The sequence below is a fragment of the Mercenaria mercenaria genome, chromosome 13 (genome assembly GCF_021730395.1).
Source record: "Mercenaria mercenaria strain notata chromosome 13, MADL_Memer_1, whole genome shotgun sequence".
Lineage (NCBI taxonomy): Eukaryota > Metazoa > Mollusca > Bivalvia > Venerida > Veneridae > Mercenaria > Mercenaria mercenaria.
The window spans coordinates 20683066-20701825 of NC_069373.1; the positions used below are offsets into that span (position 1 = coordinate 20683066).

The 18760-nt window shown below is 37.3% G+C and overlaps 1 protein-coding gene across 4 annotated transcripts in view; it reads left to right on the forward strand.

Moving 5' to 3' along the window:
- Window positions 1-18760, forward strand: part of LOC123529466 (NXPE family member 2-like) — a 63900-nt gene that overhangs the window by 23710 nt on the left and 21430 nt on the right. For all 4 annotated transcript variants that reach the window (XM_045309810.2, XM_045309806.2, XM_045309807.2 and 1 more), the window contains exon 2: window positions 14087-14213. In XM_045309810.2, coding sequence (XP_045165745.2) covers window positions 14087-14213 — 127 coding nt within the window. The remainder of the gene's footprint in view (window positions 1-14086; window positions 14214-18760) is intronic.

Genomic DNA, 18760 nt, shown 5'->3' on the forward strand with positions numbered 1-18760 from the left:
TGGAAAAACTGAATGGACAAGAAAACTGTTATCATCAAATCTTGTAAGACCTCAGCCTCAGCGTATCATATGGTGTTTTGGACAATGGCAACCATTGTATGATAAACTTCAGCGTGAGATCCCCCGGGTTGAATTTGTACACGGTATTCCAGACTACTTGAATGATTCCCAATATATAAATGTTAATCAAAGGAATCTGCTGGTCTTTGACGACTTGATGACTGAAGTTAAATGCGATCAAAGAATTGCTGATCTCTTTACCAAGGTTAGTCACCACAGGAACATATCTGTCGTATATCTCACCCAAAATTTGTTTCCTCAAGGTAAAGCCTGCAGAGATATCGCTTTGAATACGCAGTATCTGGTGCTATTTAATAATCCTATTGATAGACAGCAAGTAGCTACATTGGCAAGAAGAATATATCCTTCGTCTAGTATTATCGCATAGTGCGGCAATTTTCCTTTGATCTTTGCAGTATGTTATACATAGTAACACACATTATTACTACAAAACTGTGCTGATATCCCTTACAGAAGAAAAAGGCCTGCTGCGTACTCTTGCTGTGTACATACAGCGTATATGATGTGTACTGAAATCAAGGGCTTTAAATAGTACACAGGATATACACTGCACATACACTGATAGTACGTTTGTAGTACACTTTTGACATGCAAATGAGCTCTGCCGCGTACTACTTGCTGCGTACATGCTGTGGACTACATAGTACACAGGATGTACGCTGGAGGAATTTAGTATGCGGGAAATAGTACGCAGCATGTACGCGGCACATACACTTTTCACATGCAAATGAGCCTGCGGTGTACTACCCCTGTGGCGTACATGCTGTGTACTCCTGCGGCGTACATGCTGTGTACTCCTGCGGCGTACATTCTGTGTACTCCTGGCCCGAGTCCTGCGGCGTACATGCTGTGTACTCCTGCGGCGTACATTCTGTGTACTCCTGGCCCGAGTCCTGCGGCGTACATGCTGTGTACTCCTGCTGCATACATGCTGTGTACTCTTGTGGCGAAACTGCTGTGATAATGTAAATTCCGTACCCCACCAACTTTCTTATGCAAATGCTGATCATTTGGACAGAAAAAAAACAGAAAAAAGATAAGTGACATGCATCAATAAGTATTTACCCTTACCAAAATAATGTAGATTGATGTTATCAAATAAATTAGTATGCTTTTCTTCATCCACTTTTCAATGAAATAAATCAATTTTTGTAGCATGTAATTTGGTAAACATCTGAAGAAAATGGCGTAACTGCATCAAGGGGAAACAACTTTAATGCAACTAAATATAAGTGTTATAAATTTCGAAGTATCTGCGGTGTACATGCAGTGTACTATTTTCTTGTACAAGTCCCTCCTGCGTACATGCAGTGTACTCCTTAAATTTACAGAGTCTGTGCTGCGTACTTGAAGTGTACTAGTGACCTCCTGCGTACATGCTGTGTACTCGTCGAAAAAGTACACGGCATGTACGCGGCATGCGGTGTATGTAAAATGTACTCCTCTGGCGTACTACTGTGTTCGCAGCATATACACAGCAAATACACAGCATGTACGCCACAGAGGCTTGCTTCTGTAAGGGATATTACAGAACTGTTGCGATATATATCAACACGGAAATCTCTATGGAGTTTCATAAGAAAAAAAGTGTTCCGATATATATCAGCACAGTAAAACTGTTCCGATATATATCGGAACACTTTTTCTCTATTGAGGTCCTATCAAGGGAGTATAATTTTTTCCTTTCAAAGAAAAGATGATTTTAGCTCCAATTTACAGTTCACAGAGAAAGAATTGTCACAAACACCTACATTTATAAAGTAAAAGAATAAATAAACTAGAATATTTCAAAAACTTGATAGTTATTGCCAAATTCAGAAATACATGAAATATATGAAATTCTGAGATTTCTCAAATGTTTCTTTTTCTTTGATTTTTTTTACAAACAAAACAACAAGTTTTACAATATGTCTGGCCAATGAAATGCAAAGATTTAAAACCAATGCAGAAATTTGTTGGGTACTTTTATCTGGGGAACACATTTTCTAAAACAGAAGTTTTAGTGTTTCAGTCAGCGAGGCGCAGAAAGGGAATCAAAATAGTAAAAATAATAATAAACAAATTTAAATGAAAATAATATATAAATTTTAATGATAAAATATGCGATAAAACAGTTATAATATGTAGTGCTCGTGTGTTACCAGGATATATCAGAGCTAGGGGTACATCTCGTTATTTTTCTCTTCACATATCTGTCTCGGCCTACCGGCCTCGACGATATGTGCAGAGAAAAATACCCTCGATGTACCCCTAGCTCTGATATATCCTGGTAACACACTCTCACACATACTATAACTATTACATATCTTTATGAAACGGTTTGAACGAGCGACATCAAGACCGCACGGTTATTTGGTAATAGACTTAAAATCGAGCACCCCAGAACAACACCGTTTACGTGATAATATTTTCGAGGCAAACAGTCCAGAAAAAAAGAAAACGAACAGATGATGAATATAAACAAGAAGACTATTTCAATGGAGAAGGCTACTCATCTGACAAAAATGATGACAAGGTTGAAGATGAGGAGGAGGATTATGATGACCATTATGATGATGTTGATGATGATAGTGATGATGAAACAAAAAATAGAAATGACACAAGCTCTGTAAAGAAACGATCTTTGCTCAAGGGACCTCCCGGTAAACGTAGAAAAGTTGAGATTATAGAAGAGCGATCACGCCGTGAGATATGGGATAAGCGTTTTCAGGATCCTCTCAGACAATCTATTAAAGAACAATTTAAAGCTAAAGTTAACAACTATTCAGAACAAGGGCTCTCTTTCGAAGAAGCTTACCGTCGCACCGCTAATGGCGAATTGCCTCAATTAAGAAAGAGACTGAGACAAAATTATGCCCGATTTCTAATTGACTTTTATGAGCTACAAAACGACCCTACTCAGCAGCAGATTCTACAGTCGGCTAAGAAACTAAGAAGTCAGCACGGCATGATTGTCAAAGAATCTATTCAGCAAGCCATTGCGCTTAGAAAAGGCCTATTTAATGAGTTGTGGCCCGATCATAAAAGCAAAGAAGAATATTCAATGGATGATAATAAAGAAGCTGATGGCGATCAGGAATCGGATGATGATGAATGAATGTTGTAAGAAGGATTGGCGTGCATTAACTTTCACATGCCAAAATGGGTTCCATAGAGGTATACGATTATAAACAAGAAAAATGGGTACCGGATAAACCGGACCCGGAAAAGTGGATACAACACTTCAAAGACCTGAGGGACGGATACGTACGGCCTGATCATATGGGCCGTTACATTGTGGGTAGCGGTGCTCATCTTAGGAAAATGGCCGAAATGAAAGAGAAACAAGAAAGAGAAGCAATGAAACACGAACAAAAAGGAGAAGATCTCCCCGTAGTAAACCTTGTGACACCCGTAGCCCAAGCCGTTGATATTGCTAGGTTGGAAATAAGACGGTCACGAAAGCATAGTGATCTGAAGCGGCATAGGGATAAAATGGACACACCTTTGAGTCGTGATTTAGACAGCCCACGACGTAAGAAATATCGCGAAAGCATGACACAAGATACTTTGGATTGGAACACCTATACATTTTAAAATGAATAACTACGAGCTCGAGGAAATGTTAAAAGAGTACCCTGTGACAATATGCGCTGCGGATCAACTTCAAATACGTAGGGGACAATACGTCATTTCGAATACAGACACGAGCCAGGGATCAGGAAAACATTGGGTGGCCTTTTATTTTCCAAAAAGAGGACCCGACGAATTTTTCGAATCACTAGGTAATAGACCAGAACACTACAAAGTTCATTTTGAGCAAGCGTTAAAGAAGCATTATTGGATGAACTTCAGTCAAATACAGGATACGGATTCAAACATATGCGGGCTGTATTGCGTATATTATATTATGAACCGATGTTCTGGACGAAAAATGAAGGACATTTTAGAACCGTTTGATGTGTATCGCAAGAAGTTGAATGATGAATTTATTGTGTCTTATTTTAGTTGATACATGTAACCTGTATAAGTGATACAAGCTTTGGCAATAAAAGATTGAAAAAAACAATATGCATTTGTTATTTATAACATATACGTTTGAATTTGCTTTGAAAGAAAAGATGAAGCGTTAGTAGATGTGATGGTGTACACAAATAAAACAACATATTCCTTTATTGTATTTTATTTCTTCATCATCGTTTCACAAATTGATATTATGCTTCGCAATAAGCGTCTCTAGCAGTTCTAAATGAAGAATTGCATCAATAATATCTACAGATTTTGTAAGTAAAATAAGATTATGTTTATTATTTATCTCTTGGACTGGAAACCAATCGTATTGAAATTCTTGGCCACCACCTCGTATCGCATCGTTGACATCAAGTGCTATTTCCTCGTTCTCAGGAATATATGTCATCCAGTTACTTTCACTGATCGCCTCAATACTCAAATTCATCTTATAAAAACGAATCATGTCGATCAAAGTGTCTTTAAAAGATATAAAAGTGCTCTTTTGCTTTAACCACTGTTTTGTGCATTCTTGGGGAAAATGTTGTGCTGTTATTTTACTAAGAACCATTCTATACGGCTCATACTCCAACATGTAATATAACGGTATGTAGGGTCTTTCTACACAGTCGGAAAATATTTTTCTACAGAGATCCAATGGTAACGTATCCATCATTTATTCTTTATATAACTGTCTCTTTAGTCTGTCCTTCATACACATTTTGATCAACACAAATCAGCAACGAATTCAAGTCAGACACGCTTTTAAATCTACCAATTTCTGTTTGCATGATGATCACAGAGCATAGTAAGTATATCTATGTAGGTATTTTCGGGTCCTTCAGGTTCCGTACTGATGTTACAGGGCAATAGGAATTTGGTTGCAAGCTATGTTCGCACCACTTGAGATCTATTTTCGGATGATATTTGCTCATGTAGTTTCGGAGCATGTACATCCATGTGGAGTAATTCATATCAAATTCAATTCTCGTTTTTGTTATGTCCTTGTACTTAACATAGAGACACCCCTTGGCTTTCAGGAAGTCGCGTAAAGCACACTCTATGTCTACCAAATAATGACCGCCAGGCAAATAAATCCCGATGTCTGTATACGGATCACCAGTGTGGATGATGGAGAAGTCTACATTCAAATTCGTCCTGTTTCTTATATAGCTTGTCAATAATTCTACCCAAATGTCTTCCGAAAACCCAAAATGTAGTTTACTGTAATGCGCTTCATTAATCCATACTTTGTGATGTACTGGACACACTTCCTTTAGGTCAGCAGCGAAGGAATTCATCATATTCTCGAATACTCCCGAGCTATTTTCCATGATTTGACTTCTGAATGATTTTGCCTGAAAGAACTTTTTTTTCATGTACTTGTATTATCATAAGTGACTTATAGATAACTTGTTCGTGTTTTTGACGATCTTTTTATTAAAATCAGTCAAGAACAGAAGTGTTAAGTTGTTACGTTATAAGTACATTTGCGAGAGCGCCATACATCATTCCTTTGCTATAAAACACAGAGGCGTTTAATTTCATGTTGAGGTTGTGTAAGAAATAACTAATTTTGATCATTTCTGCAAACTTTATATTTCACAGACGTACATGTTGAAGCATGAACATGCCTATGCTTGTAAAGTACTTCAAGGGTTATTAGGTGTAATGATTTACAAGTATCTCGCATGCATTTGTTGTCTCTATTTAGGGGTCTGATGGGATCTTTTAATTACAAGTAGAGAGGTCAGTTTTGTGTGTACTTTAATAATAGGTTTTTAACGATCTCGTATAATTACAAGTGCCCCTTACAGAAGAAAAAGGCCTGCTGCGTACTCTTGCTGTGTACATACAGCGTATATGATGTGTACTGAAATCAAGGGCTTTAAATAGTACACAGGATATACACTGCACATACACTGATAGTACGTTTGTAGTACACTTTTGACATGCAAATGAGCTCTGCCGCGTACTACTTGCTGCGTACATGCTGTGGACTACATAGTACACAGGATGTACGCTGGAGGAATTTAGTATGCGGGAAATAGTACGCAGCATGTACGCGGCACATACACTTTTCACATGCAAATGAGCCTGCGGTGTACTACCCCTGTGGCGTACATGCTGTGTACTCCTGCGGCGTACATGCTGTGTACTCCTGCGGCGTACATTCTGTGTACTCCTGGCCCGAGTCCTGCGGCGTACATGCTGTGTACTCCTGCGGCGTACATTCTGTGTACTCCTGGCCCGAGTCCTGCGGCGTACATGCTGTGTACTCCTGCTGCATACATGCTGTGTACTCTTGTGGCGAAACTGCTGTGATAATGTAAATTCCGTACCCCACCAACTTTCTTATGCAAATGCTGATCATTTGGACAGAAAAAAACAGAAAAAAGATAAGTGACATGCATCAATAAGTATTTACCCTTACCAAAATAATGTAGATTGATGTTATCAAATAAATTAGTATGCTTTTCTTCATCCACTTTTCAATGAAATAAATCAATTTTTGTAGCATGTAATTTGGTAAACATCTGAAGAAAATGGCGTAACTGCATCAAGGGGAAACAACTTTAATGCAACTAAATATAAGTGTTATAAATTTCGAAGTATCTGCGGTGTACATGCAGTGTACTATTTTCTTGTACAAGTCCCTCCTGCGTACATGCAGTGTACTCCTTAAATTTACAGAGTCTGTGCTGCGTACTTGAAGTGTACTAGTGACCTCCTGCGTACATGCTGTGTACTCGTCGAAAAAGTACACGGCATGTACGCGGCATGCGGTGTATGTAAAATGTACTCCTCTGGCGTACTACTGTGTTCGCAGCATATACACAGCAAATACACAGCATGTACGCCACAGAGGCTTGCTTCTGTAAGGGTGGGAACCCACGGACAAATCAATTATTGACGCAGCATGAACTTGTCTAAGCTTGTTTGTAGAAATATTCTCATTAAAGAACTTTTTTTTTCATGTACTTGTATACATTTCCGAGAGCGCGATACATTATTCCTTTGTTATAAGTAAATATAAGATACTTTGTAATTATTAATACACAATATATGTAATATGTTTTTATCCATTTATATCAGTGTGCAATTTATATACAGATGTACATTCGATCTCATTCATGTTTCGCTCTTGGTATTGTTCACAACTTATGTTAATTGTAATAATAAGACCGCCGCGAGCTTGTTCTTCAAGATGGCCGCCGCACGTGCTGTGCACGTGATTGTCACACATGGACAAACCTGACCCCAAAGTGACATCTATGCTACTATCATTGTTTAGCGGTATGTTTACAAATCTGTCTAACCGTAAGTTTCCAACATAATCTTTTAATTCTGCTGTTCGACAGTTCAAGTCCCCAGCAAGAAAGATTTCCCCTTGGGAACTATATTGTAAAAAATCCTCGCTCAAACATTCAAAGAAGTCATATTCAAACAGACACGATTGTGGAGTTTTATAGATAGACGAGTCCTCCGGCGGGGATCCGGACATCTTTGCCCCCCAGGACATTTGTCCCCCAATGAAAAAGTGGACTGCTGGACATTTGCCCCCCAGTTGAAATGGTAGATATGACATTTGCCCCCCAGTGCTTATTTCTGAAACGGACATTTTGATAATAAAACAATAAAAAATACAGTTATATATACTGGCATATAGGACAAAAATATTGGGGTGTGGGGGTGGGGGGGGGGTGCAAATGTCCATTCCAAAACTAAGCAATGGGGGGTGGGGGGGGGCAAATGTCCTATCTGCCATTTCAACTGGGGGGCAAATGTCCAGCAGTTCATTTTTTCATTGGGGGGCAAATGTCCTGCGGGTAAATGTCCTACAACCCCTCCGGCAGAATGTGCGTTACATGTGTAAAGTATGTTACATACTGATTCCTCCTTCAAATAGATGTTTAAACTATATTTCTAAACAATATAGCTCACATAAGTGGTATTTTATTAATAAAAATTAATTATATCATTTTATTCAATTTAAGCAGGATCTCGTTTCCTGAGATGTTGGTTGTGGCAGTGTTTCATTTTATGCAAATTAGCTAAACATACCTAGTTTGGAGTAAAAAAATCCATCAGATTTACAAAATACTATTGAAGAAAATACCGAGAGACTTTCAAAACAGATCAAAACTGTTTGGTACATTTAAATTGGTTTAAAACTAAGAAAATATTATTTTCTAATAAAATTTTGTCATTTTGTAGCATTCTAATTAATATTCATGAATATGCAAATTAGTAAATTAACATAAAAGTGCCGCTATTTAAAGGCCAATGTCTTTGCTCCATTTTGATACAATTTTTATTGTTTTATCACCAAAACTGACCAAGATGTGACTGATGGTCATCAATATGCTTGTCCTTTCCAAAAATGAACGGTTGTCGTGGAAACAGTGAAATCATATATAGTTCAAAAGAGTTTTCTCATGGGAACTTTTCTTATTTTGAAAGAGTAAGTCCTGCCGAACAATTTGGTACCTATGAAAAAAAGTCTAGGGAGGGATGCATGGTAGACGTCGTTGCCCCCCCCCCCCCCCCCCCCAAATATGTGTGGTGGCATATTTATGCCACGAGATAGCTAGGTAGCTATCGCGATACTTAAAAATGTTTTTTTGATAAAGTGAAGTTTTCTGAAAACTTTATCTCAATAGCCTAAACGTTTCCTGGAAATAAAAAGCATATCTTGAAAAAGATAATTTATTGCGATAATATTTTCAAACAAATGCACAACTTTTCTGGAAAGTTGAGAATGTTACTGTGATAGCTATCAAGTATCTCGTGGCAGTTTTAAGCACTAACGCGAAATTTTGCGCTAAAATATTTTAAGGAAAGAAATAAAATATCTAGAAAATATTATATTTTGCTGAAATGTTTTCAGAAAAATGTACATATTTCTCGGAAAATTTACAATATTATCATGATAGCTACCTAGCTATCTCGCGGCAGAAATATGCCACCATATATATGAGATAAGTCTCAGCAGCTTGCAGTTTTCACAAAGTCTAAGACATGGCCACCTTAGAGTTTGGACCTATTTCAGTGCTAGAGATATATCAATGTGTAGAACATTCCTTGGGTAACATAGCAAAATCTTGACAATTTGGTATACTGTAAACCTAGAATTGTTTTCGCGCTTTTTAAATTAGCGCCTTTCGCGGGTAGTATACTTCCGTGAAATTAAATAGCCGCGAAAAACTCGGATCTAACAAAAACGCGAAAGATTCTAGCTTCAGCTTAAATAGATCGCTATAACAAGAGCACCGCCTTGCGGGTGCTGATGGACGCTCATCTGATTTTTTTTTGTGTTATAGAAAAATTGTCCTACCCATGATATTCTAAGTCCAAAAAGGGCCATAATTCTTGCAAAAAACAGGACGGAGTTATGTTTCTTGATGTACAGAGTCAGCTTATGATGGTGGACAACTGTTGCAAGTTTCAAAGCAATAGCTTGAATAGTTTAGGAGAAAAGCTGACCTAAACATAAAAGATAACCAATAAATCTGATATTTTCTAAGTCCAAAAGGGGCCATAATTCTTGCAAAAAGCAGGACAGAGTGATGTTTCTTGCTGTACATGGTCAGCTTATGATGATGAACAAGTGTTGCAAGTTTTAAAGAAATAGCTTTGATAGTTTATGAGAAAAGCTGACCTAAACATAAAACTTAACCAAGAAATTTGATTTTCTAAGTCCAAAAGGGGCAATAATTCTTGAAAAAGGCAGGATGGAGTTACGTTTCTTGATGTACATGGTCAGCTTATGATGGTGAACAAGTGTTGCAAGTTTCAAAGCAATAGCTTTGATAGTTTAGGAGAAAAGTTGACCTAAACATAAAACTTAACCAAGAAATCTGATATTTTCTAAGTCCAAAAGGGGCCATAATTCTTGCAAAAAGCAGGATGGAGTTATGTTTCTTGTTGTACAGGGTCAGCTATTGATGTTGAACAAATATTCAAAGTTTCAAAGCAATACCTTTGATAGTTTAGGAGAAAAGCTGACCTAAACATAAAACTTAACCAGGCGACGCCGACGCCGACACCGATCAAGTGATGACAATAACTCATCATTTTTTTTTTCAAAAAATCAGATGAGCTAAAAATGGTTCTGTGTTTACACATACCTGGATATTAATAGTACCATAATTGTATTACACGAGTGCACAAATCCATATTATTTCAATTGATTGAAAAGTTACTTAAGTATGAAGCAACAGCCTTTCAATATCTATCCGTCAGGCAGCCAGCGGATAAAAACAAATACAATATGATCTATCGAACGACATGTATACATGTAGTTTTCAGTCGGCAGCCAGTACGATACATTATTTGTAAGAAAAATATTGTGTCTATTTCTGCTAGAAGTGGATTAATCGCCTATTTAAATGGCAAACAAATGAGAGTGTAATAACAGCAATTTACTGACTGTCAATAATTGGAGGTGTGAATAACCGTTGATATGGATGAAAAGGATTAGGGTGCATTAAAACTGAACGTTCTCAAGAATACTATAAATGCAGCTATGCAGTGATACTTACCTTAGTATACTAATATGTTCACTTGCGATTTAATTTTCGCGGGATTCGGGATGGATGTAATTCCGCGAATATTTGTATCCGCGAAAATGTCCATGTTTTGAAAAACGCGAAATATAGTATCCGCGAACAGTTCTAGGTTTACAGTACATATCGTTGCGACGCATATATCGGCCAACAAAAGAACCTTCTTGAAGCTACGTCATTTATAGATAATAATACAAAAATAATAAAAAACAACATTTTTTTCTGATACATCTTAGGTGTATGTTACTATAAAGGTGTCGATCATTTCTCAGCAAATTGTAGATCTTATTTCTGTTGGGAACTTGAACGTAAGTTTTTATGCACGGTGTTCTGTGTAAATTAAAATATGTGGAACTTTAAGAAAGCTACAGGTTCAGGATCAACGTACTTAATTGTTGTAAACTTTTAAAAGTACTTTGTTAAAGGTAATCTACTTATATGATGGACTATTGCATTTTTGTGCCACCACCCCCAACATTTTTTTTTCATTTTGGGGTGGGGACACTTAGAGTTGCCCTTGACTGTCTGTCAGTCCGTCCGAATTTGTGTCCTTCATGTCTCACAAAGTATTTGACCCAGAGTCATCAGACGTCACAGGATTGTTATTCAGCACGGGAAGCTATGCACCAGGGGTTAGAATGTGGATCTCACAGTCAGACCAGAGTTATGGCTATATATTGACTAAATAGTAAAAACAAGAGCCATGTTAGACATGGCAAATCCCCCCGCCGGGCATATTATAATTGAAGGCTAAAGTTCCTGGCAAGTTAGTGTCTGAAAGTATTAATTTTGGGGAAAGCTTTGAAGAACCGTTTAGTTGTGGTCCGCATCAGGGGTTTTAAAGATGTGGAAGAAAGAATAAGTCAGTGCATGGTGAGGTGGTTTACTGCTAAATTTTATTAATTTTCATGAACAGTATAGCTATGATGTTTTTCTATATGGCTACTGTAAAAAGAAGGAATGGAAAGCTAACAGGGAACAAGAGTGCCAGAATGTCACAATATACGCCCGTCACAGCAAATTTCTTTACTCTAGCAGCTGTATTTGCAAACGGAATTTAAATTTTATGGTTGTTTAGTAATCATTGTATTGTCTTTTATTTTTCTAAGTCCACAAAAAAATTCCTTACCAGGTAGAGATACCTTAAAATACACCTAAAATTGGAAAGTAACATCTATGTTGTACCACAGAAAAGTGGTCTTGTTTTTTCCCTACGGTCAATTATAAAAATGTTACAATATAAGTTATTTATAGTAACAACTAAGGGAAGTTAATCTTAAAAAAAAAAAAAAAATTGTAAGTCCACATGAAAATCTTAACCAGGTAGAGATTGGTCAAAATACACCTCAAAATTGGATGTAGCATGCATGTTGTACTACAGAAAAGTGGTCTCGATTTTTCCCTACGACTAGTAATGAAAAATTTACAATAAAAGTTTTTTAAAGTAACAACAAAGGGAAGTAATTCTAAAGAAGGGAACTGCGCATGACATTTCGTCTCATGATGGTGTATAATTGTGCCAAGTTACATCAAAATCCCTCCATGCATGAAGAAGAAATGCTTCGGACAAAGTCATTCTTGTATCTGACCTTTGGCCTCTAAGTGTGACCTTGACCTTAGACCTAGGGACCTGGACCATGCGCATGACACTCCGTCTCGTGGTGGTGAACATTTGTGCCAAGTTATATCAAAATCCCTCTATGCATGAAGAAGAAATGCTCCGGACAAGGTTTTCATTCTTGTATCCTTTGACCTCTAAGTGTGACCTTGACCTTAGACCTAGGGACCTGGTTCTTGCGCATGACACTCCGCCTTATGGTGGTGAACATTTGTGCCAAGATATATCAAAACCCCTCCATGCGTGAAGAAGATATGCTCCGGACAAATGTTTTTAAGAAAATATGATAAAGGGGAATAACTCAAAAAATAGGCAAGGTAGAGTTATTGTCCTTGCACACTACACTTCCTCCCAATGTGTTCTATCAGTGTATGAAGTTTGAAGAAAATTCCTCCAGTACTTTTGGAGTTATGCTCCGGACAAATGTTTTTAAGAAATTAAGATAAAGGGGAATAACTCAAAAAATAGGCAAGGTAGAGTTATTGTTCTTGCATACTGCACTTCCTCCCAATGTGTTCTACCAGTGTATGAAGTTTGAAGAAAATCCCTCCAGTACTTTTGGAGTTATGCTCCGGACAAAGATCGTTGCGGACGGACGGACGGACACACGCACGGACGGAGAACATTTCTAATATCCCCTTCGCCATAAATAAGCATAAAAAGCGCCAAAGTTTGTGTCGCATGTATGTAACCCAGTATTATGAAACATTACAGGAATGTTATTCAACATGTTAAGTTGTACATCTGGGGTTTTGTGAGAAATATCACTCAGTCAGACCAGAGTTCTATGGCCATTGACTTAGTAAAAAATATGCATAAAAAGGCATAAATGTTGTGTCTCATATATCTCAAAAAGTACATGACGTAAGGTCATGAAACATCATAGGAATATTATTCAGCATGTGAAGTTGTGCACCTGGGATTTTGTTCGGGATTTTTATCAGTCAGACCTGAGTTATGGCCCTTGATTGTCAAAAATATGCATAATGGGGTACAATGTATCTCAAAAAGTATTTGACTAAGTAGAGTCATAAAACATTAGGGGATTGTTATATATCTTGTGAAGCTGCGCACCTGCCTGGTGTTCTGTTTGAGATTCCACTCAGCCAGATTGGAGTTATGGCCATTTACTAAGTGAAAAATACACATAAAGTGCTTAATTGTGTTGCAATGTATATCTTAAAAAATCACCTAGAGTCATGAAACCATGTAGGAATGTTATCCAGCATGTTAATTTGTGCACCCGAGTTCTTTTTTAATTTTGCAAGACCAGAGTTATGGCCCTTGACTTAGTCAAAAAATAAAAGTTTGTACCGCATGTATGTCAAAATGTACTTGACGTAGAGTCATAGAACATTAAAGGATTGTTTTATCGCCTATGAAGTTTTGCACTGGGTATTCTCATTGGGATTTTACTGAGCTAGGCCAGGTCCTTCACTTCACTAAGTTCTGAAAAGTTTATGTTGCAAACATCTTAAAAATGTTTCACATTGAGTCATATAAAACCCATGTACAGTGACAGGAGTGGGATGGGGGCACTTGTGTCCTATGGACTTACATCTAGTTTAAACTGAATTGAATAAATTGTGTTATCGTTTAAAGTATAATACTGGCCTTCCTATGGACATACATCTATGTAGTTTATACTGAATTGAATAAATTGTGTTATCGTTTAAAGTATAATACTGTCCTTCCTATGGACATAATCTAGTTTAAACTGAATTGCATAAATTGTGTTATTGTTTAAAGTATAATACTGGCCTTTCTTTCAAGTTTAAGGTATTAAATCTAGAAGCACATTCCTTTCCATTTATCTATTTATTTATTTCAGTAATGGTCAAGGGGAAAACATTGGTGCTTATTCTTGCAGCATTGCTAGTGATTGCACTTGCATTCATGTTTCATGTCATACGCATGTTCAACATTTCAAGACCAGTGACACCAGAACTAATTACTAGGTGAGTCTTTGTCAGCAGACTTATTGTCAATAGGGGACCTCCGTGGCCAAGTGGTTAAGGTCGCTGACTTCAAATCTCTTGCCCCTCATCAATGTGTCTTCGAGCCTCACTCGGGGCTTTAAATTCTTCATGTGAGGAAGCCAGCCAGCTCAGCTGGCTTACGGAAGGTCGGTGGTTCTACCCAGGTGCCTGCTCGTGATGAAATAATGCATGGAGGGGCACCTGGGGTCTTCCTCCACCATCAAAGCTGGAAAGTTGCCATATGACCTATGATTGTGTTCCTGCAACTGAGCAAAATAAATAAATAAATATTGTCAGTAAGATGTGATCTGAGCTAATGGTTAGATAAGTGTATATAACCAAACTGAGACAATAAGTTATAAACAGATATAAAAAGATAGTTCTACATTTTCAGTTTTATTTAAATGATGTTGTCAAATCTTATGAAAAAAAGGTTGTCATCAAATCTAATAATGACACCCGTTTATGATTCTAAACAATTGTTTGTGAAACAAAGTTTTTTACACTCTCTATGGCTTACTTTTCTGTGTATAAATGAAAAAAAGGTTTAATAGTACTAAATGCAAGGAAATCATTCGACGTTCATTTCTAAAAGGCGTTCAGCAAGCTCTTATTCTTATTGTACACACAGAGTGTTTGTTAGAATTACATGAAATAGAATCTGAATGAAATCTAGAATTTCAAACAACTTAAAAGGAGGAGTAAAGGGCTCTTGTGTTTCCCGGTGTTACCTATATTCACACAGTGTCTTTTACCAATTTTCCTTTAATTATTGGATGAACAAATAGAAAACGCAGATTATTCTTACAGACCTAAATGCTTATAATATGGTTTTGTTACGTTTTCTGATCCTTTTTTTTCCTTTACTGTAATAGAATTCCAGTTAAAGGGAAAATATTTGATCAAAATGGCGGCTATTTTGTTTCCAAAGCAACAAAAAACAAAATGGCGTATTTATTAAATTTCAAGATACATGTTTGAACTGTATTTACTTACTTCTGATATACAATCTAATTTCTCTACTTTTTCCAGCTTTAATGAAAGCAATTACCATGTTTTACATCTAACACTCAAGTACATATTAAATAAATCTATTTAAAAGGGTTAAATAAAGAATTCAGCAGTGTGTAAATGACGTCATAAGCACACTAAACTGCCTGCATCATCAGCCATTTTCTTAAATTTCGAACTGTCATATCTTTTTCAATAGTGGTCCGATTTAAAAAAAAATCTTTCAGCTTTAATATGTTAGGCTTGAGAATGGCTTTCATATAAAATTAACTTATTGTCAGGCCTTCTTGTTCCTTTAAGCTGGTGCTTAGCGGCTTGAGGGGTTTTGCACAATTGCATTACCTGTCATCAACAGACTTAATCCAACCGTGTCTGCTATTATATTGCTTGGTTGCTTTCTATACTTCCAAATACATTTTTGATTTTAGAAAAATCAGGATCTCAACATTAACACAACGTATTCATATAAATTAACATTTTTCACTTGACAGTACGAAAATGCAAAAACCTCTGGATACTGCAGGTATAGATAAATAAATCTGTAATAGTCTAACTGAAATAATCAAGTTTTACTAAGATTTAAAATAAAGACAGTTTCTAAAATGGCAATAAAGAGCAGTGTAGACACTGAATGAATATGATGTGTAAATAATAAATATCCGTCTATAATAGAAAGTCGATGAATAGTTTAAAACTATCAGTAGACCTACCTGTTCATATCACATTGGTTAAGGGTGCGGACTAGTCACTAGTAATTTTAAATGATTTCAGGTTTTTAGCTCACCTGTCACATAGTGACAAGGTGAGCTTTTGTGATCACCCGTCGTCCGTCGTCAGTCCGTGCGTGCGTCCGTCCGTCAACAATTCCTTGTCTGCACGATAGTGGTTTTATTTATGATTTTATTTTAACCAAACTTGCACACAACTTGTATCACCATAAGATCTCGGTTTCTTTTTTGAACTGGCCAGATCCCATTATGGGTTCCAGAGTTATGGCCCCTGAAAGGGCCACAATTAGCTATTTTGAGCTTGTCTGCACAATAGCAGCTTTATTTATGATTTGATTTTTACCAAACTTGCACACAACTTGTATCACCATAAGATCTTGGTTCCTTTCTGGAACTGGCCAGATTCCTTTTATGGGTTCCAGAGTTATGGCCCCTGAAAGGCCCAAAATCAGCTATTTTGACCTTGTCTGCACAATAGCAGCTTCATTTATGATTTGATTTTAACCAAACTTGCACACAACTTGTATCACCATAAGATCTTGGTTCCTTTCTGGAACTGGCAAGATTCCCTTATGGGTTCCAGAGTTATGGCCCCTGAAGGGGTCAAAATTACCTATTTTGACCTTGTCTGCACAATAGCAGCTTCATTTATGATTTGATTTTAACCAAACTTGCACAAAACTTGTGTCACCAAACGATCTTGGTTCCATTCTTGAACCGGCCAGATCCCTTAATGGGTTCCAGAGTTATGGCCCCTGATAGGGCCGGAATTAGCTATTTTGACCTTGTCTGCACAATAGCAGCTTCATTTATGATTTGAATTTAATCAAACTTGCATAAAACTTGTGTCACCAAACGATCTTGGTTCCATTCTTGAACCGGCCAGATCCTGTAATGGGTTCCAGAGTTATTGCCCCTGAAAGGGCCAAAATTGGCTATTTTGACCTTGTCTGCACAATAGCAGCTTCATTTATGATTTGATTTTAACCAAACTTGCACACAACTTGTATCACCATAAGATCTCGATTCTTTTTTATACGCCCACAGGGACGTATTATGTTATCGCCTCGGTGTCCGTCTGTCTGTCTGTGTGTTGGTTAGCAATTTCCCTTCCGCTCTGTAACTCTTGAACCCCTTGATGGATTTCAGAGAAACCTGACACAAATGTTCACTCATTGAAAGGATGTGCAGAGCGCATGTTTCGGATGGCTAAATTCAATGTCAAGGTCACACTTAGGGGTCAAAGGTCATATGACTTTGTTTTATGTGAATATTACTCTGCATTTGCGTTGCATTGCAGTGCTCTTTTTTTTTTGGCAGATCCTTCTTTTGTTTGCTTACAATATTTTTTTTATTACTTCCCTTTTATGTTACTATAAATAGCTTATTTAGTAAATTTTTTATTATTGGCTGTAGGGAAAAACTGAGACCACTTTTCTGTGGTACAACATGGATGGTACCTCCAATATTTAGGTGTATTTTGACATATCTGTACCTTGTAAGAATTTTTTCGTTTTGTTTTTGGTTAAAGCAATGGTACTCAGGTGAGCGATATAGGGCCATCATGGCCCTTTTGTTTACTTTTATTAACCTTTAAACTTAACGTTGAAAAAGAGCTCGTCAAATAATGTGCAGGGTTGAAAATTTGACAAGGACTTGTTTGAAAACTGATTCCTTAAAGACATACACGGAAAACGTCAGGTTTTTTTACTCGAACTGGTTACACATACCTTAAACATGTACTTTTATTAGAAATTTAAGTTAAAACAAGAGGTTCATTGAACCTAAAGCGCTCACCAGTGTACAAGGCTTTAAGTGTGTTTGTAAAAGTACAGAGTTAGGTTTCTCCTATGTTAGCCTATATTATATACATGTCACACACATTTTGAACCAAGGGCAATAATTTGAACAATTATGGTAGACATCACACGCCAGATATCAAGGCTCTAGCTATTATTGATTCAGAGAAGAAGATTTTCAAAGTTTCTTATATAAAAGCCTACAGTAAGTACATGTCAGACACAGGGGCGTGGTCATTTTTGTCAAGCCCGCTTGTGGTGAGCTCGACTTAATCGCCACTTTTGGTGGTTCGGTGTATGTGTGTGCGTGCATCCGTCCATCCGATTTTGTCCGGGCCATAATTAACTTTGTTATGCATAAAGCAGTCTTGTTTATATTTGGCATGAATGTTACCCTCAATGAGAAGGAGTGTCATGCACAAACCCCATGTTCCTATCTCAAAGGGCAAGGTCACAGTTGGAGGTCAAAGGACAAATTGAAGAATGAGTTTGTCCGGAGCATTTCTTCTTAATGCAATGGTTGGATTTTGATGTATCTTGGCATGAATGTTCACCATTATGAGACGGAGTGTCATGCGCAAGAACCAGGTCCCTAGGTCTAAGGTCACACTTAGAGGCCAAAGATGCTGGCGGGCTCGACATTCTGCCCGTAGGCATGCAGAATGTATTTCTACTTAGCTCTTGCGGCCCTTATGTGCAACCAAGAGGAACCGTTTGAACAATTTTGGAAGAGGACTACCCAAGGTACATTAATGCCAAGTTTCATCAAAATCCATTGTGTTGTTTTGGAGGAGATGTCTAAAACATATTTGTTGACGATGGACGGACGCACACATGCACGACAGACACAGCCTGATCACCATAGCTCACCATGAGCATTGCTCAGGTGAGCTAAAAAGAAATTATTATGATTATAGAATTATATGAATAAAGCCTAAGGAGTTCATTTTGATTACATTACTGACACACCTACAATATATAGGGTCCT